The sequence below is a fragment of the Thalassophryne amazonica genome, chromosome 19, assembly GCF_902500255.1.
Source record: "Thalassophryne amazonica chromosome 19, fThaAma1.1, whole genome shotgun sequence".
In the NCBI taxonomy this organism is placed as follows: domain Eukaryota; kingdom Metazoa; phylum Chordata; class Actinopteri; order Batrachoidiformes; family Batrachoididae; genus Thalassophryne; species Thalassophryne amazonica.
The window spans coordinates 1,180,639-1,208,603 of NC_047121.1; the positions used below are offsets into that span (position 1 = coordinate 1,180,639).

General features: G+C 47.1%; 1 protein-coding gene across 1 annotated transcript in view; it reads left to right on the top strand.

The window, feature by feature from the left end:
• The window catches only part of clmn (calmin), an 85,339-nt gene that overhangs the window by 30,351 nt on the left and 27,023 nt on the right, over nt 1-27,965 (top strand). The window contains exons 5-8 of the mRNA XM_034159823.1: nt 379-575; nt 11,817-12,010; nt 18,314-18,396; nt 18,472-20,604. Of these exons, the coding sequence (XP_034015714.1) occupies nt 379-575; nt 11,817-12,010; nt 18,314-18,396; nt 18,472-20,604 (2,607 nt within the window). The remainder of the gene's footprint in view (nt 1-378; nt 576-11,816; nt 12,011-18,313; nt 18,397-18,471; nt 20,605-27,965) is intronic.

The following is a 27,965-nucleotide window of genomic DNA, read 5'->3' on the forward strand; positions in this document are numbered from 1 at the left end:
GGCTGTCCGACTGTCGTTCCCTCCCGACTGCACATGGAGCCTTCCTGTCCATTGCCCAACAAGTCTTGGCACTGTGTAGGGCTGCTGTTTGTTTTTAAGGTAAGTACCGTCGCTGCTAGTGTGAGCGTGTGGTTTTTGCGGTGTGTAATGCACAAAACATACAGAACCAAAACTGCACGGTAAATGGAACACAATGACAAATGGTAAGAATGATCCATATCACGTGACATACAAACCACTAATCTAATGACAAGGATTGATTTAGATGTGGACTATTGAATGATAATAATGGGATTATGTGGCTCTGACTGAGGATTTAACTCTACCGAGTGCCATTGTAGTTGTTTGCGTGCTCATTGAAGTCTGTCCTCGTTCCAGATCAAGGAGCTGACTGGTAACATCAGGAGTCAATTCCCCTCCTGCTCCAGCTTGTCATCCCTCCCCACGAGCTCTGACTCGGATGCATCCTTCCCAAGCGCGCCGTCTGATGAGAGACCGTCGTCGTCCTCGGCCACACGAGAGCATGGCAAGGCGATCAAGAGGCTGCTACAGTGGGTGCAGAAGCGAACACGCAAGTGAGTGTAGTACTTAAAGAAGTGAATATTCCAAGTATTTTAAATGTGAACTTGTGACTACAAGGTCATTTCCACCGATGCAAGCGGTGGAAATGAGATGCCTCCGTTGGGTATTTGGGCTTCCACTCCTGGACAGGGTGAGAAGCTTGACTATCCCTGAGGGACTCTGAGTAGAGTCGCTACTTTTTCACATTGAAAGTAGCAGTCTGAGGTGGTTCAGGCATTTGGCGAGGATGCTCCCGGGTTGTCTCCCTAGGGAGGTCTTCCAGGTTCCGTCCAACTGGCAGTAGATCCCACAGAAGACCCAGGACATGCTGGAGGTAGGCATATGGAGATTAATCGATACAAATCGGTATCTAGATACATACGTGCACGATGTAGTTTTCTCTGGGCCCCTCCCCAGTCGGACCGGGAGTGACATGTTCTCCTTGAATTGCTGGCTGTCTGAGTGGTGTCCAGAAAATGAGGTGGGCTTCATACACTCAACAAAAATATAAATGCAACACTTTTGGTTTTGCTCCCATTTTGTATGAGATGAACTCAAAGATCTAAAACTTTTTCCACATACACAATATCACCATTTCCCTCAAATATTGTTCACAAACCAGTCTAAATCTGTGATAGTGAGCACTTCTCCTTTGCTGAGATAATCCATCCCACCTCACAGGTGTGCCATATCAAGATGCTGATTAGACACCATGATTAGTGCACAGGTGTGCCTTAGACTGCCCACAATAAAAGGCCACTCTGAAAGGTGCAGTTTTGTTTTATTGGGGGGGGATACCAGTCAGTATCTGGTGTGACCACCATTTGCCTCATGCAGTGCAACACATCTCCTTCACATAGAGTTGATCAGGTTGTCAATTGTGGCCTGTGGAATGTTGTGTTGGTCCACTCCTCTTCAATGGCTGTGCGACGTTGCTGGATATTGGCAGGAACTGGTACACGCTGTCATATACGCCGGTCCAGAGCATCCCAAACATGCTCAATGGGTGACATGTCCGGTGAGTATGCCGGCCATGCAAGAACTGGGACATTTTCAGCTTCCAAGAATTGTGTACAGATCCTTGCAACATGGGGCCGTGCATTATCCTCTTGCAACATGAGGTGATGTTCTTGGATGTATTGCACAACAATGGGCCTCAGGATCTCGTCACGGTATCTCTGTGCATTCAAAATGCCATCAATAAAATGCACCTGTGTTCTTCGTCCATAACAGACGCCTGCCCATACCATAACCCCACCGCCACCATGGGCCACTCGATCCACAACATTGACATCAGAAAACCGCTCACCCACATGACGCCACACACGCTGTCTGCCATCTGCCCTGAACAGTGTGAACCGGAATTCATCCGTGAAGAGAACACCTCTCCAACGTGCCAAACGCCAGCGAATGTGAGCATTTGCCCACTCAAGTCGACGAACTGGAGTCAGGTCGAGACCCCGATGAGGACGACGAGCATGCTGATGAGCTTCCCTGAGACGGTTTCTGACAGTTTGTGCAGAAATTCTTTGGTTATGCAAACCGATTGTTTAGGCAGCTGTCCGAGTGGCTGGTCTCAGACGATCTTGGGGGTGAACATGCTGGATGTGGAGGTCCTGGGCTGGTGTGGTTACACGTGGTCTGTGGTTGTGAGGCTGGTTGGATGTACTGCCAAATTCCCTGAAACGCCTTTGGAGACGGCTTATGGTAGAGAAATGAACATTCAATACACGAGCAACAGCTCTGGTTGACATTCCTGCTGTCAGCATGCCAATTACACGCTCCCTCAAATCTTGCGACATCTGTGGCATTGTGCTGTGTGATAAAACTATCCAACTATCCAAAGATCTATCCATGAAGCCAGAGGACACACCAATTAGTTAAACTGCAGGATTGTCTTACAGACATAAAGACATGGATGACCTCTAATTTCCTGGTTTTAAACTCAGATAAAACTGAAGTTATTGTACTTGGCCCCACAAATCTTAGAAACATGGTGTCTAACCAGATCTTTACACTGCATGGCATTACCCTGACCTCCAGTAATACTGTGAGAAATCTTGGAGTCATTTTTGATCAGGATATGTCCTTCAATGCACATATTAAGCAAATATGTAGGACTGCTTTTTTACATTTGCGCAATATCTCTAAAATCAGAAAGGTCTTGTCTCAGAGTGATGCTGAAAAACTAATTCATGCATTTATTTCCTCTAGGCTGGACTATTGTAATTCATTATTATCAGGTTGTCCTAAAAGTTCCCTGAAAAGCCTTCAGTTAATTCAAAATGCTGCAGCTAGAGTACTAACGGGGACTAGCAGGAGAGAGCATCACTCACCCGTGTTGGCCTCTCTTCATTGGCTTCCTGTTAATTCTAGAATAGAATTTAAAATTCTTCTTCTTACTTATAAGGTTTTGAATAATCAGGTCCCATCTTATCTTAGGGACCTCATAGTACCATATCACCCCAATAGAGCGCTTCGCTCTCAGACTGCAGGCTTACTTGTAGTTCCTAGGGTTTGTAAGAGTAGAATGGGAGGCAGAGCCTTCAGCTTTTCAGGCTCCTCTCCTGTGGAACCAGCTCCCAATTCAGATCAGGGAGACAGACACCCTCTCTACTTTTAAGATTAGGCTTAAAACTTTCCTTTTTGCTAAAGCTTATAGTTAGGGCTGGATCAGGTGACCCTGAACCATCCCTTAGTTATGCTGCTATAGACGTAGACTGCTGGGGGGTTCCCATGATGCACTGAGTGTTTCTTTCTCTTTTTGCTCTGTATGCACCACTCTGCATTTAATCATTAGTGATTGATCTCTGCTCCCCTCCACAGCATGTCTTTTTCCTGGTTCTCTCCCTCAGCCCCAACCAGTCCCAGCAGAAGACTGCCCCTCCCTGAGCCTGGTTCTGCTGGAGGTTTCTTCCTGTTAAAACAGAGTTTTTCCTTCCCACTTTCGCCAAGTGCTTGCTCATAGGGGGTCGTTTTGACCGTTGGGGTTTTTCTGTAATTATTGTATGGCTTTTGCCTTACAATATAAAGCGCCTTGGGGCAACTGTTTGTTGTGATTTGGCGCTATATAAATAAAATTGATTTGATTTGATCTGAGTGCATCGATTCATTCAGTGTGCATCTATTCAAATGACAGTCAAAACCGCGATGGATCTCTTGCTGCCTGCTTGCATCGAATTTTTTTTTTTTCTTTTTTTCTGATGCACATTGAATGCACCACAAAAATGATTTCTACCACAACAAAAATGATGACATCAAAAGCCTTTTTCCTTATCGGTCTGTTAGTTCGGGACACCAGAGCGACCGTTGTTTTTGAGGGTGTTTATCGGGAAATGATCATTTCTCTACGTTGATTGCAGACTGCAGCAGGTCTGCTTGAAGCTTCAAGCAACGCAGCAGCGATTCGACTCGCTGTTCGCTGGTTCTCTGCTTTGGTGATTTTCAGAAGTGGCAGGGCCGCAGTTCTTTCATTAACTCCTCCCAAAGCCATTTAAAGATGTCAGTCGTGAGGCACCATTGTGTGGATTAAAGTCACTAACTGCGACTCTTGGCTTGTTGCGGACAAGAAATGAGAATCGTCCTCCATTCCGCACCGGAGGTTTATGTGATGGTTCTCTGGCGTGACCACCAGCTGGTGCGTAAATTGAAGTTGTCCATTAGGTGAAGGAAATAATAACAATAATAATAACTAGAAGCACTTGGAGAGTGCAAACCTCCACCAAGGCCATATGTACTGACGTCACATGGAACACCCTTTGGCAAAGAGACTTATTCCACATTGTTTCATGCATCTACCGTCATGTTTCAGATTCAGTTGTTAACCCTCTGGGGTCCGAGGGCATTTTTTGGACAGTTCACTCGCCTGGGATAAATGTTTTATTATTGCTGTTAACAGCTCTCCCTGCATCCCCCAATCAAGTTTTATGTCTCTTTTTTCAGGACAACCTGTGCTTTCAGAATATATATGCTATAGTCGTGTTTTATAAGTGTAATAAAGGTTTACAATCAGAAATAAGAAACGGAAAATTCAAAACACACAGCAAACTATAATAAACAACTGTTTTGACACTTTATAAAGGTAATTTGGGCTGTTGTGTGAAAGACTGTACAACCAAAAGGTTCAAACAATAAACACAAATGTACATTTTGTACAATATACAAAATGGTCTATGCGTTTTGTTTGTCTTCATCTCAAAGCAATTTCTGTCTGTTGTTACACAAAGGTCACATCACAAACTTCTACTATGAAATTGACTGTGTGTTTGTTCTCTCCTGCTCTGAAAGCAACATTCACACTTCGAGGCTCATTCAGTTTGAGGAGTGGCCCCTCCCCCTCGCTCCATTGATATGGTAAACAGTGCTTTACGCCGGAGCGAGAGAGCTTGCCACAGACTTATCCAGTAACATTCACAGGAAAACTAGTCGAGCAATCCTGATACTCACACACTGAGCATGTGAGATTGTATAAAAGGGTCTCCGTCTGCTCAGTCTGCTCACTTTCGCTGTGCGTAATGGCGCAGAGCGCATTGGAGCAGCCAGGGGGCGATTCAAACGGGCCAACTAGTAACACATCACTCCTAAAAACAATCTTTGGTGTGTCACGTGAGGTGAATCTGCCCTACGATTGGATTTTGGAAAACCATGTGACGGTGAACCAATTCCGATTGTACACTCACATTGCTCACACACAGCTTCTATGAGGAGTACAAAGATGGAGGACGGTGGCTTGAAAGTCCGCGGAGTTAACTTTTCAGCAAAAAAAAAGTAGGTTTCTGTCTCATATCATTAAAAAGTTATTTATAATTTAGTAAAGCTTGGTCTCAGCTGTCGTATATGATGGTGTCGGCCCCACAGGGTTAAACCTTTAGATCTTCAGCAAATGTATTTATAAAGAAAAACTGCATGAACTACACAAGTTGTTTTTTATTTTCTAATAACAAGTTTATTCATTGAGGAGAAACAAATGCTAAATTATTGTTGTGTCGTAACTTAATTTTTGTTCAGCCTTTGTGACCCGTCTTCATGAAGTTAGATGCAAAAATGTTGAAATTGGTCCTATCCTGCAATGTTAAAGAATCCTTCAAAAAATTACTGGATCCGGATCGTGTTCCGGATCATTACCAAAATGTAATGACTTCTAAGTTAGGCCAAGATACACCCCTGGTAAAAATTTCATTGAAATCTGTTGAGGATTTTTTGAGTAATCCTGCTAACAAACCAACAAACAAACAAACGGATGGATGTGACCGAAAACATAACTTCCTTGCCGGAGGTAATAATATTCTCTGTTTTGTGGACTACGTGCTCCAAAGAGCTGCACAGATTTTAGTTGGAATTAATAACTTCAGAGCGAATCGCTGTTTTAAATCAAAGGACAACTGTTTCTGAACATTATACACTCAACAAAAATATAAACGCAACACTTTTGGTTTTGCTCCCATTTTGTATGAGATGAACTCAAAGATCTAAAACTTTTTCCACATACACAATATCACCATTTCCCTCAAATATTGTTCACAAACCAGTCTAAATCTGTGATAGTGAGCACTTCTCCTTTGCTGAGATAATCCATCCCACCTCACAGGTGTGCCATATCAAGATGCTGATTAGTGCACAGGTGTGCCTTAGACTGCCCACAATAAAAGGCCACTCTGAAAGGTGCAGTTTTGTTTTATTGGGGGGGATACCAGTCAGTATCTGGTGTGACCACCATTTGCCTCATGCAGTGCAACACATCTCCTTCGCATAGAGTTGATCAGGTTGTCAGTTGTGGCCTGTGGAATGTTGGTCCACTCCTCTTCAATGGCTGTGTGAAGTTGCTGGATATTGGCAGGAACTGGTACACGCTGTCGTATACACCGGTCCAGAGCATCCCAAACATGCTCAATGGGTGACATGTCCGGTGAGTATGCCGGCCATGCAAGAACTGGGACATTTTCAGCTTCCAAGAATTGTGTACAGATCCTTGCAACATGGGGCCGTGCATTATCCTGCTGCAACATGAGGTGATGTTCTTGGATGTATGGCACAACAATGGGCCTCAGGATCTCGTCACGGTATCTCTGTGCATTCAAAATGTCATCAATAAAATGCACCTGTGTTCTTCGTCCATAACAGACGCCTGCCCATACCATAACCCCACCGCCACCATGGGCCACTCGATCCACAACATTGACATCAGAAAACCGCTCACCCACACGACGCCACACACGCTGTCTGCCATCTGCCCTGGACAGTGTGAACCGGGATTCATCCGTGAAGAGAACACCTCTCCAACGTGCCAAATGCCAGCGAATGTGAGCATTTGCCCACTCAAGTTGGTTACGACGACGAACTGGAGTCAGGTCGAGACCCCGATGAGGATGACGAGCATGCAGATGAGCTTCCCTGAGACGGTTTCTGACAGTTTGTGCAGAAATTCTTTGGTTATGCAAACTGATTGTTTCAGCAGCTGTCCGAGTGGCTGGTCTCAGACGATCTTGGAGGTGAACATGCTGGATGTGGAGGTCCTGGGCTGGTGTGGTTACACGTGGTCTGCGGTTGTGAGGCTGGTTGGATGTACTGCCAAATTCTCTGAAACGCCTTTGGAGACGGCTTATGGTAGAGAAATGAACATTCAATACACAAGCAACAGCTCTGGTTGACATTCCTGCTGTCAGCATGCCAACTGTACGCTCCCTCAAATCTTGCGACATCTGTGGTATTGTGCTGTGTGATAAAACTGCACCTTTCAGAGTGGCCTTTTATTGTGGGCAGTCTAAGGCACACCTGTGCACTAATCATGGTGTCTAATCAGCATCTTGATATGGCACACCTGTGAGGTGGGATGGATTATCTCAGCAAAGGAGAAGTGCTCACTATCACAGATTTAGACTGGTTTGTGAACAATATTTGAGGGAAATGGTGATATTGTGTATGTGGAAAAAGTTTTAGATCTTTGAGTTCATCTCATACAAAATGGGAGCAAAACCAAAAGTGTTGCGTTTATATTTTTGTTGAGTGTAATAAACAATAAACTACAACCAACCAAACCCGGGTTTTTTTCCCCCCAAAATGAGACGTCCTGCATTTTTTATGAATTACATCAGGGGTGCCCAACCTTTTTTTAACCGAGATCTACCGAGCCATATCGAATGCCATCGTATAGCCGCAATATGTTGTGCACCAATATAATAACACAATTTTCTGGCAGGTTTTAACAATAATAATGCATTATTGAAGTAAATGTGCATGGTGGAAAAGAATATGCACAAGTAGGTCTCGGACTGGCCTCAAGTTGGAAAAGTTGTTCCCTACCTTAGTGGGACTTCTGGCCCCGAGAGGAGGAAGCTGGTCTCTCATAGTCCAGACAGTAGAAGCTGAGTGCAGCTGTAATCAGGCACTCAGACTCTCTGACTGCATCAGAGTCCAGATCTGGACGTTCATGTCAGGATTTGAGCTCAATGTCATTTTTCAGTGTGAGGATCCAGGCTGAAGAGTGACGCCACTTTGGACGATATACAGTCCACATCTATATTTTCCCCAAATGAAGCACCTGTCAGATTCTGATAAGATGCTCTGCACGTGATCATCATAATGTGCACTCTCAGGCTGGATGGAAAGTTCTACAGGTCACACTGTTGTAATATGCTTTTAAACTTAAATCCAAAAGCTGTACACATTCAGCATGATTTGAACGTTTAAGAATTTTTAAATTTCAGACAGAAGACCGTTCCAGAAACGGCTGGACCGAAAGGTGCAGGACGCGCAGGAGCTGAAAAGATCCCCGGAGTGTGCAGGAGACCTGGAAAAAACACGCTTGTGTGCCGTGGCGGCTGCTGTATCAATTGTTATGTTACTAAGCCATATATATTGATTTATAACACAAAATTGTCAAAAGGGGTAACAGAGATAAGTGTAAAGATGATTGAATATATCATCAGAGCAGTAAATTGATCAGTCCATGTGAACGTCTTACAGAACGCTGCAGTGTTTATGTACCGTCGGAAATTACAGGACTTTTTTGTTGTTTCAAACTCAGCAGTTGCTTGTGGCAGGTGTGTGGTTTTTGTTTAATTTTTGGTAAAAAAAAAAAAAAAAAAAAAAAATCATTGTATCCACACAAAAGATTAATTCTGGCCTATATAAGGTGCCTGAGCCCAGTGAAGCAGACCCCCCCCCACCCACATAAAAAACTCCAAGCAAACAAACTGTAATTTCCGACGGTACCTGAACGCAGCAGCGATCTGCACGGTGTTCACATGGACTAATCAATTTACTGCTCTGATGATATATTCAACCACCTTTACACTTATATTTATTGCCCCTTTTGTGTTATAAATCAATGTACGAGGTCTATTAGAAAAGTATCCGACCTTATTATTTTTTTCAAAAACCATATGGATTTGAATCACGTGTGATTGCGTCAGACAAGCTTGAACCCTCGTGCGCATGCACGCCTGTCGGTTGCGTCATTCGCCTGTGAGCAGGCTTTGAGTGAGGAGTGGTCCAGCCCCCTTGGCGGATTTTCATTGTCAGGAAATGGCGGAATGATTTGGGCTTTTTTTCCATCAGAATTTTTTCAGAAACTGTTAGAGACTGGCAGCTGGAAACCATTAGAAAAATTTATCTGGCTTTCAGTGAAAATGTTACGGGCTTGGTAGAGAATAAGGAGTGTTACTGTCGCTTTAAGGACAGCCCCCAGCGGCTGTGGGGCGCGCCGCGCTCCAAAGCCGCCATCGACAGGCTGAACGACCATTTCATTTCTAAACAGATGGCTGTCTGGATCCGTGACCATTGTGTGCCATTTCTCTGGTTATCACAAGAGCTGGACATCAACCATTTTCCGGTAGATTTCACTTTTAACAAGAGATTTTGTCATGGAAAGCCGAGCGGAGGCTTCACGCGTCACGATGGATTCACTACTGGAGCGAGACAAAACCACCTCCGTTTTGGTCTCACAGGACAGCTTTGAGATGGCGTTCAGACAGCTGTCGGTGGTTTTTCCATTGAGTGATTATCCGAGAAATTGTGGATGTGCCTGGACATGCCAGAACATGTCCCGTGAGGCTTCATCACGGCGTTGCTGTGCGCCATGCAGCACCGCCGCGACGCGCGAAGCCTCCGCTCCTCTTTCCATGACAAAAACTCCTGTAACAGTGGAATGTGCCGTTCATTTCCATACTGGACGCTGGTTTTATCCGGGACGTCGTCTGACTAGCACAAGAATTGTGAAAAGACGTGGACATCAGCACTTTTTCGGCACATTGAGACAGACGTGCGGAGGAATTCCGCGCATCGCGGCGGTGCCGCATGTCGCACAGCAACGCCGGTGATTAAGCCTCACGGGACATGTTCTGGCATGTCCAGGACATCCACAATTCTCGGATAATCACTCAATGGAAAAACCACCGACAGCTGTCTGAACGTCATCTCAAAGCCGTCCTGTGAGACCAAAACGGAGGTGGTTTTGTCTCGCTCCAGTAGCGAATCCGTTGTGACGTGCGTAGCCTCCGCTCGGCTTTCCATGACAAAATCTCTTGTTAAAAGTGAAATCTGCCGGAAAATGTTTGATGTCCAGCTCTTGTGATAACCAGAGAAATGGCACACGATGGTCACGGATCCAGACAGCCATCAGTTTTAGAAATGAAATGATCGCTCAGGCCTGTCGATGACGGCTTCGGAGCGCGGCGCGCCCCACAGCCACTGGGGGCTGTCCTTAAAGCGACAGTAACACTCCTTATTTTCTGTGAAGCCCGTAACATTTTCACTGAAAACCAGATAAATTTTTCTAATGGTTTCCAGCTGCCAGTCTCTAACAGTTTCTGAAAAAATTCTGATGGAAAAAAAGCCCAAATCATTCCGCCATTTCCTGGCAATGAAAATCTGACGAGGGGGTGGGCCACTCCTCACTCAAAGCCTGCTCACAGGCGAATGACGCAACCGACAGGTGTGGAAAAACTCACGCATGCGCACGAGGGTTCAAGCTTGTCTGACGCAATCACACGTGATTCAAATCCATATGGTTTTTGAAAAAAATAATAAGGTCGGATACTTTTCTAATAGACCTCGTATATGGTTTAGTAACGTAATACCTTGATAACAGCAACCACCAGACCTCTGCTGAGCCGCCCGAACGTCTGTGCAGGCAGATGTGTGTCCCCTCCAGCTGTGAACAGAATAAATGTGTCCTCAGACTCCTGGCCCAAACAGAACACTGCAATCTTGTTTGCCACATTCATCACTTCATCAATCATTGTGCTGCTCACCGACTTTTCAATTCCTGGACTTTTCGAGCGAGCAGAGGGGATTTAGCTGGGTTAGCATTAGAAGTTAGCATCGTATTTCTTGTGAATCGTCTGAAATGCTGCTCCAAATTCCCTTTCTTCAGTAAAGCCACACTTACCTTACAGATAAGATGGATGGATTTGCCATGTGAATAAATGAAAAAATAATACAAGATCAAAATTGCAATTTTTGCTATCCACCATAGAAGAAGAGCTCTTCTTCTATTCTGGCGTTTAACGGCAGCCGGCATCCTTGTTGGTGCATTGCTGCCACCTACTGCATCAGTCTGTTATAGCAGCACGAAATCCTCTCGAGTCCAGGGACAGATTTTTTTTTTTTCTTTTTTTTCATGCAATCAACTGGAACTCGTGCAGCACAGCTGGCTGGAATTCTTTCCAGAGATCAAGGTACCACCATGTACATCACGGATCCAGTGACCATGTACAGATTTTTATTTTTATTTATGTCCAGAGATCAAGGATCCAGTGACCAATTTCATATTTATTTACTTTAAGACTCAATAAAATGTTATTGACATAGAAAACCTGTAAAGCCTACTTTTAGTACACAGAAAATTCACAGGACGTATTAATATGGGAATCAATGACGAATCGGATCGATAATCAGAATCGATAATGGCACCGATATCAGTAAAATCTTATCAGTACCCATCCCTAATTGTATCGCATCATATCGCATTGTGAGGAATTGAATTGCCATCAAATACATATCAAATTGCATCAAATTGGGAACAGTTGCTGGTATTGTATCGAATCGTTGTCAGTGATGAGATTCACATGCCTAACTGGAGGAATTATATTTCCCAGATGGCTTGAGAACGCTTCAAGATTCCCCTGGAATCCTTAAAGGGCTTGGCTGAGGATAGGGAAGTGGGGGTTGAGCTGTTTGTTCTGCTGCCACTGTTCCCTGGCCTTGGATAAACTGCAGAAAATGAATAAATGATTGAATGTATGGGTTTTCCTTAGATACAGTGTGGCGGTGCAGGACTTTGGAAGGAGTTGGACAAATGGGCTGGCCTTTCTGGCGGTCATTAAGTCCATTGACCCCAGTCTGGTGGACATGAGAAAAGCACTGCTGAGGACTCCCAGGGAGAATCTGGAGGACGCCTTCAGAGCTGCCCACTACAGCCTGGGCATCCCACGCCTGCTGGAGCCTGAGGGTAAGAATTGGGTTTGGTTTCTGTACCTTGATTTGCATTTCAACTTTACAACAATAGAGAACTGACCTGCCAATATGTAGACTTGGTTTTGAATTCTGCTCAGACTATATGTCTGTGTCCTTGCACAAGACACTTCGGCCCAATCCCAGTACCCTCCCTTCAACCTTTTCCTTCATTTTGAAAGGAAGGTGTTAGAAGAAGGGGGCTGCCACTGCACGTGCATGTCAAGCAGTCATGAATGCAGCCGCGAATGCAAATAGCTGGAGAGTCAGCTTGGTGCATGCTCATAAGTGTCTCTCGTTGACACAGTAACTGTCAGATGTCTGAGTGTAAGAAATAGACCAAGCAGCCTGTAAAAACAGCATCATGGAGAGTTTGAACTGCGCATTCACACAGCCAGGTTAAAACAGTTAAAACAGCTCTGGTACAGATGGCACGCTCTTCACACATCTGGATCCAAAATCTGACAGACTCTCTTAAAGAATTAAGAGAGTTGAGGGCGAAGTGTCCGTTGTCTTCTCTTGAGCCCTTTTGAATGTGCATGCACAGCCGAGCTGGTAGAAATTCCATAGCTCTGGAAAATGAGTACCGTTTTCTCTCCTTTTTCCAAGCATCTGCTCAGCAGGTCCACTGGTGGTAGGACAGGTGTATTTACTGTAAAAAGTGTTGTAATGTCACCTGAAGCAGCCCATCAATGTGACTGTAGATGAGCACCAGTACGCGTACAGGCAAAACTGGTCCACAGCTGATGCCATCTCCACCGTGGTGCATCAGGCCCTCTCCCACACAGAGAACAAGGACTCCTATGCAAGGCTGCTGTTCCTGGACTTCACTTCTGCATTCAACACCATCATCCTGCAGAAACTGGTGTCCAAGCTGGCTGAAGTAGGAGCCCCCTCAGCACTGTGCAACTGGATCCTGGACTTCCTGGCTGGGAGGCCACAGAGTGTCAGGATCAGCACCACCTCATTCTCCACCATCATCCTGAACACTGGCTCACCCCAGGGTTGTGTGCTCAGTCCACTGCTGTACACATTGATGACCTTCGACTGCAGAGTCCAGCACAAGAATAATCTTGTTGTTAAGTTTGCAGATGATACAGCAGTGAGCGGGCTCATCAGCCAAGGGGACGAGACAGCGTACAGGCGAGAAGTGGAGGACGTGACACGGTGGTCCGGAGACAACAATCAATCAATCAATCAATTTTTTTATATAGCGCCAAATCACAACAAACAGTTGCCCCAAGGCGCTTTATATTGTAAGGCAAGGCCATACAATAATTATGTAAAACCCCAACGGTCAAAACGACCCCCTGTGAGCAAGCACTTGGCTACAGTGGGAAGGAAAAACTCCCTTTTAACAGGAAGAAACCTCCAGCAGAACCAGGCTCAGGGAGGGGCAGTCTTCTGCTGGGACTAGTTGGGCTGAGGGAGAGAACCAGGAAAAAGACATGCTGTGGAGGGGAGCAGAGATCGATCACTAATGATTAAATGCAGAGTGGTGCATACAGAGCAAAAAGAGAAAGAAACAGTGCATCATGGGAACCCCCCAGCAGTCTACGTCTATAGCAGCATAACTAAGGGATGGTTCAGGGTCACCTGATCCAGCCCTAACTATAAGCTTTAGCAAAAGGAAAGTTTTAAGCCTAATCTTAAAAGTAGAGAGGGTGTCTGTCTCCCTGATCTGAATTGGGAGCTGGTTCCACAGGAGAGGAGCCTGAAAGCTGAAGGCTCTGCCTCCCATTCTACTCTTACAAACCCTAGGAACTACAAGTAAGCCTGCAGTCTGAGAGCGAAGCGCTCTATTGGGGTGATATGGTACTACGAGGTCCCTAAGATAAGATGGGACCTGATTATTCAAAACCTTATAAGTAAGAAGAAGAATTTTAAATTCTATTCTAGAATTAACAGGAAGCCAATGAAGAGAGGCCAATATGGGTGAGATATGCTCTCTCCTTCTAGTCCCCGTCAGTACTCTAGCTGCAGCATTTTGAATTAACTGAAGGCTTTTTAGGGAACTTTTAGGACAACCTGATAATAATGAATTACAATAGTCCAGCCTAGAGGAAATAAATGCATGAATTAGTTTTCAGCATCACTCTGAGACAAGACCTTTCTGATTTTAGAGATATTGCGTAAATGCAGAAAAGCAGTCCTACATATTTGTTTAATATGCGCTTTGAATGACATATCCTGATCAAAAATGACTCCAAGATTTCTCACAGTATTACTAGAGGTCAGGGTAATGCCATCCACAGTAAGGATCTGGTTAGACACCATGTTTCTAAGATTTGTGGGGCCAAGTACAATAACTTCAGTTTTATCTGAGTTTAAAAGCAGGAAATTAGAGGTCATCCATGTCTTTATGTCTGTAAGATAATCCTGCAGTTTAGCTAATTGGTGTGTGTCCTCTGGCTTCATGGATAGATAAAGCTGGGTATCATCTGCGTAACAATGAAAATTTAAGCAATACCGTCTAATAATACTGCCTAAGGGAAACATGTATAAAGTGAATAAAATTGGTCCTAGCACAGAACCTTGTGGAACTCCATAATTAACTTTAGTCTGTGAAGAAGATTCCCCATTTATTAGACAAATATGATTCGAACCACCGCAGCGCAGTGCCTTTAATACCTATGGCATGCTCTAATCTCTGTAATAAAATTTTATGGTCAACAGTATCAAAAGCAGAAGATCATTTGTAACCTTCACTAATGCTGTTTCTGTACTATGATGAATTCTAAAACCTGACTGAAACTCTTCAAATAGACCATTCCTCTGCAGATGATCAGTTAGCTGTTTTACAACTACCCTTTCAAGAATTTTTGAGAGAAAAGGAAGGTTGGAGATTGGCCTATAATTAGCTAAGATAGCTGGGTCAAGTGATGGCTTTTTAAGTAATGGTTTAATTACTGCCACCTTAAAAGCCTGTGGTACATAGCCAACTAACAAGATAGATTGATCATATTTAAGATCGAAGCATTAAATAATGGTAGGGCTTCCTTGAGCAGCCTGGTAGGAATGGGGTCTAATAAACATGTTGATGGTTTGGATGAAGTAACTAATGAAAATAACTCAGACAGAACAATCGGAGAGAAAGAGTCTAACCAAATACCGGCATCACTGAAAGCAGCCAAAGATAACGATACGTCTTTGGGATGGTTATGAGTAATTTTTTCTCTAATAGTTAAAATTTTGTTAGCAAAGAAAGTCATGAAGTCATTACTAGTTAAAGTTAATGGAATACTCAGCTCAATAGAGCTCTGACTCTTTGTCAGCCTGGCTACAGTGCTGAAAAGAAACCTGGGGTTGTTCTTATTTTCTTCAATTAGTGATGAGTAGAAAGATGTCCTAGCTTTACGGAGGGCTTGTTTATAGAGCAACAGACTCTTTTTCCAGGCTAAGTGAAGATCTTCTAAATTAGTGAGATGCCATTTCCTCTCCAACTTACGGGTTATCTGCTTTAAGCTACGAGTTGTGAGTTATACCACGGAGTCAGGCACTTCTGATTTAAAGCTCTCTTTTTAGAGGAGCTACAGCATCCAAAGTTGTCTTCAATGAGGATGTAAAACTATTGACGAGATACTCTATCTCACTTACAGAGTTTAGGTAGCTACTCTGCACTGTGTTGGTATATGGCATTAGAGAACATAAAGAAGGAATCATATCCTTAAACCTAGTTACAGCGCTTTCTGAAAGACTTCTAGTGTAATGAAACTTATTCCCCACTGCTGGGTAGTCCATCAGAGTAAATGTAAATGTTATTAAGAAATGATCAGACAGAAGGGAGTTTTCAGGGAATACTGTTAAGTCTTCTATTTCCATACCATAAGTCAGAACAAGATCTAAGATATGATTAAAGTGGTGGGTGGACTCATTTACTTTTGAGCAAAGCCAATAGAGTCTAATAATAGATTAAATGCAGTGTTGAGGCTGTCATTCTCAGCATCTGTGTGGATGTTAAAATCGCCCACTATAATTATCTTATCTGAGCTAAGCACTAAGTCAGACAAAAGGTCTGAAAATTCACAGAGAAACTCACAGTAACGACCAGGTGGACGATAGATAATAACAAATAAAACTGGTTTTTGGGACTTCCAATTTGGATGGACAAGACTAAGAGTCAAGCTTTCAAATGAATTAAAGCTCTGTCTGGGTTTTTGATTAATTAATAAGCTGGAATGGAAGATTGCTGCTAATCCTCCGCCCCGGCCCGTGCTACGAGCATTCTGACAGTTAGTGTGACTCGGGGGTGTTGACTCATTTAAACTAACATATTCATCCTGCTGTAACCAGGTTTCTGTAAGGCAGAATAAATCAATATGTTGATCAATTATTATATCATTTACCAACAGGGACTTAGAAGAGAGACCTAATGTTTAATAGACCACATTTAACTGTTTTAGTCTGTGGTGCAGTTGAAGGTGCTATATTATTTTTTCTTTTTGAATTTTTATGCTTAAATAGATTTTGCTGGTTATTGGTAGTCTAGGAGCAGGCACCGTCTCTACGGGGATGGGGTAATGAGGGGATGGCAGGGGGAGAGAAGCTGCAGAGAGGTGTGTAAGACTACAACTCTGCTTCCTGGTCCCAACCCTGGATAGTCACGGTTTGGAGGATTAAGAAAATTGGCCAGATTTCTAGAAATGAGAGCTGCTCCATCCAAAGTGGGATGGATGCCGTCTCTCCTAACAAGACCAGGTTTTCCCAGAAGCTTTGCCAATTATCTATGAAGCCCACCTCATTTTTTGGACACCACTCAGACAGCCAGCAATTCAAGGAGAACATGCGGCTAAACATGTCACTCCCGGTCCGATTGGGGAGGGGCCCAGAGAAAACTACAGAGTCCGACATTGTTTTTGCAAAGTTACACACCGATTTAATGTTAATTTTAGTGACCTCCGATTGGCGTAACCGGGTGTCATTACTGCCGACGTGAATTACAATCTTACCAAATTTACGCTTAGCCTTAGCCAGCAGTTTCAAATTTCCTTCAATGTCACCTGCTCTGGCCCCCGGAAGACAATTGACTATGGTTGCTGGTGTCGCTAACTTCACATTTCGCAAAACAGAGTCGCCAATAACCAGAGTTTGATCCTCGGCGGGTGTGTCGTCGAGTGGGGAAAAACGGTTAGAGATGTGAACGGGTTGGCGGTGTACACGGGGCTTCTGTTTAGGGCTACGCTTCCTCCTCACAGTCACCCAGTCGGCCTGCTTTCCCGGCTGCTCGGGATCTGCCAGGGGGTAACTAACGGCGGCTAAGCTACCTTGGTCCGCACCGACTACAGGGGCCTGGCTAGCTGTAGAATTTTCCACGGTGCGGAGCCGAGTCTCCAATTCGCCCAGCCTGGCCTCCAAAGCTACAAATAAGCTACACTTATTACAAGTACCGTACTATATATACTACCGTGCTATACTTATTACAACAACCTCATCCTCAACACCCAGAAGACCAAGGAGATAGTTGTTGACTTCGCAGGTCAGGCCCCATCACCCCTCCCCCCTCTACATCAACGGAGCAGCGGTGGAGATCGTCTCCTCCATCAGGTATCTTGGAGTCCACCTCTCCAACACTGTCACCTGGGACACCAACACTACGGCTGTCATAAAGAAAGCCCTCCAATGTCTCTATTTTTTGAGGAAATTGGGAAGGGCCGGACTGAACACCGAGGTCCTCAGGGCCTTCTACAGCGCTGCAGTGGAGAGTGTCCTGTCTTGCTGCCTCCCTGTGTGGTATGGTGGCTGCACGGTGACGGAGAAGAAAGCGCTGCAGCAGGTGGTGAAGTCTGCACAGAGGACCATCAGATGCAGCTTACCACCCATTGGGGACATCTCCAGATGTAGAGACAAAGCCACCTGCATCCTCCGAGACTCCACCCACCCTGCGCACAGTCTGTTCACACCCCTTCCCTCTGGAAGGAGGCTGTGCAGCATCCGGGCATAAACGTCCAGACTGAAAAACAGCTTCTACTCGAATGTTGTCAGACTGTTGAACAGTTCAACATCCACCACCAAACTGTGAACATTGCACTACATGCACATTCTCACCTTCTTAATACTCTAACGCTGCTGCTGCCAACCCTGTGCCTTGTATATATATTCTTTGGCCACAGGGGTGCGCACATTGCACATTGCACATTGCAAAAGTTTATACAATAGGTTAGGTAAAAAAAAAAATAAAACATTGTCCCAGTTAACTACACCAAGACCAGGAGAAACTGAATTTCGTTCTGCCTGTAAGGGTCGAGTGACAATAAAAGTGAGTCTGAGTCTGACCCGGAGTAATTGTTGTGTATTTGGACAGATGTGACAATCAATGCCCCAGATGAACAGTCCATCATGACCTATGTGTCACAGTTCCTGGAGCACTTTCCTGGTATAGAGGAGGTAAGAATCCCTGCAGGTACGTCCAGTATGTTCCAGGTTCTGACTGCATTGTGACATTTGTTGTATCTCTCTCAGCCAGAAGAGCCATGCACACTGACTGAACGTAGCGTCTCGATGGGCCGACTAAACCTCCGTGACTACGACTCTGAGCACCTACGGAATGGAACTCACCGAAGCCATGTGAGAGAGACGGCATGCATGTTCCAGAAAGACCGTGTTCGGCCACCGCCCAAAATCTTAATTTCCTCTGTGTCAGAAGACCAGGGGGTCATGTCACCTGCCTTCAAGCCAGCTGTGGCTCGTTCATGGGTTAGTGAAGACTTTTTAGCAAGGTCCACCACTGTGGAAGACACCTACATGAGCATGAAAAGAGGCCCTCAGGAACATGCCAGTGAGGATTTCTCTCATTCATGCATCCACTCACCCACTGGGTCATCGGTGCCCGAGTCAACGATTACAGAGTCAACTGTTGGTGATTCTGCAATCAGTTCTCCAGACTCGTGGCTGGAGAACGAGTTCGGGGCTGTGTCACATGTGGTTTGTGAGAGTCACAGTGACAGCTTGCTGTGTGACAGTGGGACACCCTGGGATATGAACCTCCTCAATGCCACCACGTCAGAGGAGATCAGTGGAGTACTAATATCCACCACTGAGAGAGCACCTGATGAGCAGCCAGCTACTGAATTATATACTGATGAAGGGATTTACTCACTGAGTTCAATGGAGAGCACCAGGGACCAAATCCAACAACATCTGGATCACAAGCAAGACGATAACCACATAAGAAGACCAGAGAGAGATCCGGACCAGCACCAGGAAGGTGAAAGCGCTGTTGAAGCAGACCCAAGACAGAAGTACTCAGGTGTACTTGAAGTAGACCAGGTACTCGGTGAGCAAGAACCATCCTTTAGACTGTGTGACACAAAATATCTGGAAAACACTGCAATTATACAAACTCTAGAAGGAGATGAACACAACCAAATCCAGCCAAGCTCCAACACTCGCCTACCCAACACAGAACCCACAGAACAGAACACCTTTGTGACATCAGAATGTTTAAAGGAAGCTGAGGATGAATGGGACACTGAACATCACATAGAAAAAGTGGACCCTGCATGCCAAGATTCACTATTCCAGCAGCCAAGAGAGGAGACTGGGACTTTAAAAGAAGGGGATGATGAACCCAAAGAAACACCAGAAATGCAAGACTGTGCCACCAAAGGAGTTCTTAGTAGCCATACAGGTCCTGAGGACAGCATCAATACAAAGATGCTGAATTCTTTTGCAGCCAACCAAAATGAAGCACCAAAAACAGTGCAAGGCCCCACCACAGCCATGAATATTTCTTTGAGCTCCTTTTCCACTGACACAGCAGAGAACAACCCAGAAGAAAGACAAGATCAAGATAGGGGTGAAAACCCATGGCAGGCAGGAGTGTCTGAAGATACAGGAACTGAGACCTGTTTTATCAGTTCTCAAAACCCCAACCTCATGACCTCAGCCTTGGCTAAAGGTGATGATAATCCAAAACATGTAAGAGCAGCAGATTTAGAGAAGATGACTAAAACAGAAGATGGGCGTATACATGGACCTGACCAAGATCACACCAGCGCATTGTCAAACGCAGGATCCACTGGGTTAGAAACTGCAGACAATATGGAAAAACGTCAGTCCAGATGTGAAGGTGAGCCTTCTCATGGTCACTCTCACATAGGTGGAGATCAGCTGGGCATGTTCACTCATACTTCTACAGATGCTGATTACTCACCTGGGACTCAGCAGGAGATGGAAACTGATTTGGCTGATCGAGCACTTGAAAATCAAGACAACCTGAGTGCAGTTTTTCCTGCCAGTCATTTGGTCACCAGAGACGGAGACACGTCTGATCCACTGGTGGCATGTGGCGATGTATCTGTAGCTGGTGGAGCCAGAGGTGTGGACTTGTTTTACACGGACTTTGGCCGAAGTTCTCCCACGGAGGATCTAGTTGTTGATCTTCTTGAGCCCATGGATTTGTTCTACCCTGACAAAGAGGAACACATGTTTACAGAGTCATCTGATCATGAAATGGAGAGGTGGCCTTCTGTTTTGAGTGTATCTTCTCTGGAGCCGGCACCAGCTTCAGAGAGCCTGCCCGTCAGCCGAGCACTTGGCAGTCCACCTCAAGACTTCAGGAATGGAGTGGACTTGATCGAAGACCCGGACAAGGTAAATGATCATGTATTCTGCGAGGATCATTTTTGTGGGTTTTTGAGTTCCACGTTTGAAGTGTCAGTAAAATCACACCAGGTACTATTAGCTTTTATTATATGTTTAACTTCCTCTTTACTTGAAGAAGTAAGTCCCATATACATAGGCCCTCAGGTCTGCTTGTTCCGGTGCTCATCATCAGACTCTGTAGTGTGAAAATGATGAGAGTCTACAGCTTGTACAAAAGCTTCAGATGCCTGTGGCTGAGGTAGATGATGACTGGAGGTAGTTTGAAGCAGAAATGAGGTGATAATCCGTGAACCGTGTCATCGGGGGGTCCGATTTTTAGGGGGACCATTCGGTTGGCGACTCCGGTACCAGTTGTTGCAGCTAGGTGGACTGAGACGATGCACCTTAAGTGTCTTGTCCAAGAACACAGACAAACAGACAAACTCAGGTCTACTTGTACATATCAGCAGGTCAGCTCTTAACCCGTCCACTACTTGCTCCACAGTTTAGTGGATGAGCGTCAGTTTTCAGTATTGAAGTAAAAACATTAAACAGATGTTGGATGTTGGGGTGGGGGTGAGTGGGGTGGGGTGGGGGGGGTTGTGCCTAGATAGAGAGAGTAACGTCAACTCAGAACACGGCGTCATTTTGGTTCCAACTGCGCTGAACTGCTGAATGAACTTTTTTATGTTTTCAACGTTTTTAAAGTAATTTAACCACATACAGCAACACATCCAGGTCCAGTTGCTATCAAAATAAATATAAAAATAGTTAAGCTATCAACTTGACATAAATTTATGATTTATGATGATTTATTTAATTAATTTGAAGTCTGATTTATGCAGCTGCAGCTGTGTGACTCTGTGTCATACAATGACATACGTGACAGTTTTAAAGTTCTCCGTCTCTGGATTAAAATTTATTCTGGATTAATTTGACCCTCAACAAGCTTTTCTTTCTACAATCATCACCTCCAAATCAAAGGGAAGCTGAACATTAAAATTATCCAAAAATAAAACAAAAATACAATTAATCCACAGTTATTACAAGTTGAACGTAATAATGGCACACATCAGAATTAGATCCACCACACATATACATTTGATTGTTTATGGACACGAAACGTTAAGACAGTCCGTCATCCAAATTGAGGCAATGTGAATGTGAAACCTAAAGATGGATAGGCTTGTCAGCTTTTATTTCCTGAGATTTGAAATGTGCTAATGTGATTGACAGGTGGTTCTGGTGACCCAGGTACTGAAATAACAGAGACTCAAACGTATTCCCCGAAAACTAATCAGTTTCTTCATACGACACCAACCACAGCAACTTTCAAACTTTACCAACCCGTCAGCAACTGTGTCGGTCACAGGAGCCGGTGTTCCTGAGCAGACTCAGGACCAGACTGACACGCTTCACCGGCCAAGAGTCCTCCGCTTCACGAACACGCTTCACCGGCAAGAGTCCTCCGCTTCACGAACACGCTTCACCGGCCAAGAGTCCTCCGCTTCACTGACACGCTTCACCGGCCAAGAGTCCTCCGCTTCACTGACACGCTTCACCGGCCAAGAGTCCTCCGCTTCACTGACACGCTTCACCGGCAAGAGTCCTCCGCTTCACTGACACGCTTCACCGGCAAGAGTCCTCCGCTTCACTGACACGCTTCACCGGCCAAGAGTCCTCCGCTTCACTCACACGCTTCACTGGCCAAGAGTCCTCCGCTTCACTCACACGCTTCACCGGCCAAGAGTCCTCCGCTTCACTCACACGCTTCACCGGCCAAGAGTCCTCCGCTTCACTCACACGCTTCACCGGCAAGAGTCCTCCGCTTCACTGACACGCTTCACCGGCAAGAGTCCTCCGCTTCACTGACACGCTTCACCGGCCAAGAGTCCTCTGCTTCACTGACACGCTTCACCGGCAAGAGTCCTCCGCTTCACTGACACGCTTCACCGGCAAGAGTCCTCCACTTCACTAACACACTTCACTAACACGCTTCACCGGCAAGAGTCCTCCACTTCACTAACACACTTCACTAACACGCTTCACCGGCAAGAGTTCTCTGCTTCACTAACATACTTCACTAACACGCTTTACCGGCAAGAGTCGTCCGCTTCACTAACACGCTTCACCAGCAAGAGTCCTCCGCTTCACTAACACACTTCACCGGCAAGTGTCCTCCGCTTCAGTAACACGCTTCACCGGCTTGAGTCCTCCGCTTCACTAACACGCTTCACCGGCAAGAGTCCTCCACTTCACTGACACGCTTCACCGGCAAGAGTCGTCCGCTTCACCAGCAAGAGTTGTCCGCTTCACTAACACGCTTCACCAGCAAGAGTCGTCCGCTTCACTAACACGCTTCACCAGCAAGAGTCCTCCGCTTCACTAACACGCTTCACCAGCAAGAGTCCTCCGCTTCACTAACACACTTCACCGGCAAGTGTCCTCCGCTTCAGTAACACGCTTCACCGGCTTGAGTCCTCCGCTTCACTAACACGCTTCACCGGCAAGAGTCCTCCACTTCACTGACACGCTTCACCGGCAAGAGTCGTCCGCTTCACCAGCAAGAGTCGTCCGCTTCACTAACACGCTTCACCGGCAAGTGTCCTCCGCTTCAGTAACACGCTTCACCGGCAAGAGTCCTCCGCTTCACTGACACGCTTCACCGGAAAGAGTCCTCCGCTTCACTAACACGCTTCACCGGCAAGAGTTCTCCTCTTCACTAACACGCTTCACTAACACACTTCACCAGCAAGAGTCCTCCGCTTCACTAACACACTTCACCGGCAAGTGTCCTCCGCTTCACTGACACGCTTCACCGGAAAGAGTCCTCCGCTTCACTGACACGCTTCACCGGAAAGAGTCCTCCGCTTCACTGACACGCTTCACCGGAAAGAGTCCTCCGCTTCACTGACACGCTTCACCGGAAAGAGTCCTCCGCTTCACTGACACACTTCACCATCAAGAGTCCTCCGCTTCACTAACACACTTCACCGGCAAGTGTCCTCCGCTTCAGTAACACGCTTCACCGGCTTGAGTCCTCCGCTTCAGTAACACGCTTCACCGGCAAGAGTCCTCCGCTTCACTAACACGCTTCACCGGCAACAGTCCTCTGCTTCAGTAACACGCTTCACCGGCAAGAGTCCTCCGCTTCACTAACACGCTTCACCGGCAACAGTCCTCCGCTTCACTAACACGCTTCACCGGCACGTGTCCTCCGCTTCAGTAACACGCTTCACCGGCAAGAGTCCTCCGCTTCACTGACACGCTTCACCGGCAAGAGTCCTCCGCTTCATTGACACGCTTCACCGGCAAGAGTCCTCCGCTTCACTGACACGCTTCACCGGCAAGAGTCCTCCGCTTCACTGACACGCTTCACCGGCAAGAGTCCTCCGCTTCACTAACACGCTTCACCGGCAAGAGTCCTCCGCTTCACTGACACGCTTCACCGGCAAGAGTCCTCCGCTTCACTGACACGCTTCACCGGCAAGAGTCCTCCGCTTCACTGACACGCTTCACCGGCAAGAGTCCTCCGCTTCACTGACACGCTTCACCGGCAAGAGTCCTCCGCTTCACTGACACGCTTCACCGGCAAGAGTCCTCCGCTTCACTGACACGCTTCACCGGCAAGAGTCCTCCGCTTCACTGACACGCTTCACCGGCAAGAGTCCTCCTCTTCACTGACACGCTTCACCGGCAAGAGTCCTCCGCTTCAGTAACACGCTTCACCGGCAAGAGTCCTCCGCTTCACTGACACGCTTCACCGGCAAGAGTCCTCCGCTTCACTGACACGCTTCACCGGCAAGAGTCCTCCGCTTCACTGACACGCTTCACCGGCAAGAGTCGTCCGCTTCACCAGCAAGAGTCGTCCGCTTCAGTAACACGCTTCACCGGCAAGTGTCCTCCGCTTTACTAATACGCTTCACGACCACGCTTAAACGGCAACTGTCCTCCGCTTCACTAACACGCTTCACCGGCAAGAGTCCTCCGCTTCACTATCACGCTTCACCGGCAAGAGTCCTCCGCTTCACTAACACGCTTCACCGGCAAGAGTCCTCCGCTTCACTAACACGCTTCACCGGCAAGAGTCCTCCGCTTCACTAACACGCTTCACCGGCAAGAGTCGTCCGCTTCACCAGCAAGAGTCGTCCGCTTCAGTAACACGCTTCACCGGCAAGAGTCCTCCGCTTTACTAACACGCTTCACGACCACGCTTCACCGGCAAGTGTCCTCCGCTTCAGTAACACGCTTCACCGGCAAGAGTCCTCCGCTTTACTAACACGCTTCACGACCACGCTTAAACGGCAACTGTCCTCCGCTTCACTAACACGCTTCACCGGCAACAGTCCTCCGCTTCACTAACACGCTTCACCGGCAAGTGTCCTCCGCTTCAGTAACACGCTTCACCGGCAAGAGTCCTCCGCTTCAGTAACACGCTTCACCGGCAAGAGTCCTCCGCTTCACTGACACGCTTCACCGGCAAGAGTCCTCCGCTTCACTGACACGCTTCACCGGAAAGAGTCCTCCGCTTCACTGACATGCTTCACCGGAAAGAGTCCTCCGCTTCACTGACACGCTTCACCGGAAAGAGTCCTCCGCTTCACTGACACGCTTCACCGGAAAGAGTCCTCCGCTTCACTGACACGCTTCACCGGCAAGAGTCCTCCGCTTCACTGACACGCTTCACCGGCAAGAGTCCTCCGCTTCACTGACACGCTTCACCGGCAAGAGTCCTCCGCTTCACCGGCAAGAGTCCTCCACTTCACTAACACACTTAACCAGCAAGAGTTCTCCGCTTCCCTGGCACGCTTCCCTGGCACGCTTCACCGGCAAAAGTCCTCCACTTCACTAACATGCTTCACCAGCAAGAGTTCTCCACTTCCCTGGCACGCTTCCCTGGCACGCTTCACCGGCAAAAGTCCTCCACTTCACTAACATGCTTCACCGGCAAGAGTCCTCCACTTCACTAACATGTTTCACCGGCAAGAGTCCTCCACTTCACTAACATGCTTCACCGGCAAGAGTCCTCCACTTCACTAACATGCTTCACCGGCAAGAGTCCTCCACTTCACTAACACGCTTCACCGGCAAAAGTCCTCCACTTCACTAACACGCTTCACCGGCAAAAGTCCTCCACTTCACTAACACGCTTCACCGGCAAAAGTCCTCCACTTCACTAACACGCTTCACCGGCAAAAGTCCTCCACTTCACTAACACGCTTCACCGGCAAGAGTCCTCCACTTCACTAACACGCTTCACCGGCAAAAGTCCTCCACTTCACTAACACGCTTCACCGGCAAGAGTCCTCCACTTCACTAACACGCTTCACCGGCAAGAGTCCTCCACTTCACTAACACGCTTTACCGGCAAGAGTCCTCCACTTCACTAACACGCTTCACCGGCAAGAATCCTCCACTTCACTAACACGCTTCACCGGCAAGAGTCCTCCACTTCACTGGCAAGAGTTCTCTGCTTCTGTAGCACGCTTCACTTAGTCGCTTCACTAACACGCTTCACCGGCAAGTGTCCTCCGCTTCAGTAACACGCTTCACCGGCAAGAGTCCTCCGCTTTACTAACACGCTTCACGACCACGCTTAAACGGCAACTGTCCTCCGCTTCACTAACACGCTTCACCGGCAACAGTCCTCCGCTTCACTAACACGCTTCACCGGCAAGTGTCCTCCGCTTCAGTAACACGCTTCACCGGCAAGAGCCCTCCGCTTCAGAAACACGCTTCACCGGCAAGAGTCCTCCGCTTCACTGACACCCTTCACCGGCAAGAGTCCTCCGCTTCACTGACACGCTTCACCGGCAAGAGTCCTCCGCTTCACTGACACGCTTCACCGGAAAGAGTCCTCCGCTTCACTGACACGCTTCACCGGAAAGAGTCCTCCGCTTCACTGACACGCTTCACCGGAAAGAGTCCTCCGCTTCACTGACACGCTTCACCGGAAAGAGTCCTCCGCTTCACTGACACGCTTCACCGGAAAGAGTCCTCCGCTTCACTGACACGCTTCACCGGAAAGAGTCCTCCGCTTCACTGACACGCTTCACCGGCAAGAGTCCTCCGCTTCACTGACACGCTTCACCGGCAAGAGTCCTCCGCTTCACTGACACGCTTCACCGGCAAGAGTCCTCCGCTTCACTGGCAAGAGTTCTCTGCTTCTGTAGCACGCTTCACTAACACGCTTCACTAACACGCTTCACTGGCAAGAGTCCTCCGCTTCACCGGCAAGAGTCCTCCACTTCACTAACACGCTTCACCGGCAAGAGTTCTCCGCTTCACCGGCAAGAGTCCTCCACTTCACTAACACACTTCACCAGCAAGAGTTCTCCGCTTCCCTGGCACGCTTCCCTGGCACGCTTCACCGGCAAAAGTCCTCCACTTCACTAACATGCTTCACCAGCAAGAGTTCTCCGCTTCCCTGGCACGCTTCCCTGGCACGCTTCACCGGCAAAAGTCCTCCACTTCACTAACATGCTTCACCGGCAAGAGTCCTCCACTTCACTAACATGCTTCACCGGCAAGAGTCCTCCACTTCACTAACACACTTCACCAGCAAGAGTCCTCCACTTCACTAACACGCTTCACTAACACGCTTCACCGGCAAAAGTCCTCCACTTCACTAACACGCTTCACCGGCAAAAGTCCTCCACTTCACTAACACGCTTCACCGGCAAAAGTCCTCCGCTTCACTGACACGCTTCACCGGCAAGAGTCCTCCGCTTCACTGACACGCTTCACCGGCAAGAGTCCTCCGCTTCACTGACACGCTTCACCGGCAAGAGTCCTCCGCTTCACTGACACGCTTCACCGGCAAGAGTCCTCCGCTTCACTGACACGCTTCCCTGGCACGCTTCACCGGCAAAAGTCCTCCACTTCACTAACATGCTTCACCGGCAAGAGTCCTCCACTTCACTAACACACTTCACCAGCAAGAGTCCTCCACTTCACTAACACGCTTCACTAACACGCTTCACCGGCAAAAGTCCTCCACTTCACTGACACGCTTCACCGGCAAAAGTCCTCCGCTTCACTGACACGCTTCACCGGCAAGAGTCCTCCGCTTCACTGACACGCTTCACCGGCAAGAGTCCTCCGCTTCACTGACACGCTTCACTGGCAAGAGTCCTCCGCTTCACTGACACGCTTCACTGGCAAGAGTCCTCCGCTTCACTGGCAAGAGTTCTCTGCTTCTGTAGCACGCTTCACTAACACGCTTCACTAACACGCTTCACTGGCAAGAGTCCTCCGCTTCTGTAGCACGCTTCACTAACACGCTTCACTAACACGCTTCACTGGCAAGAGTCCTCCGCTTCACCGGCAAGAGTCCTCCACTTCACTAACACGCTTCACCGGCAAGAGTT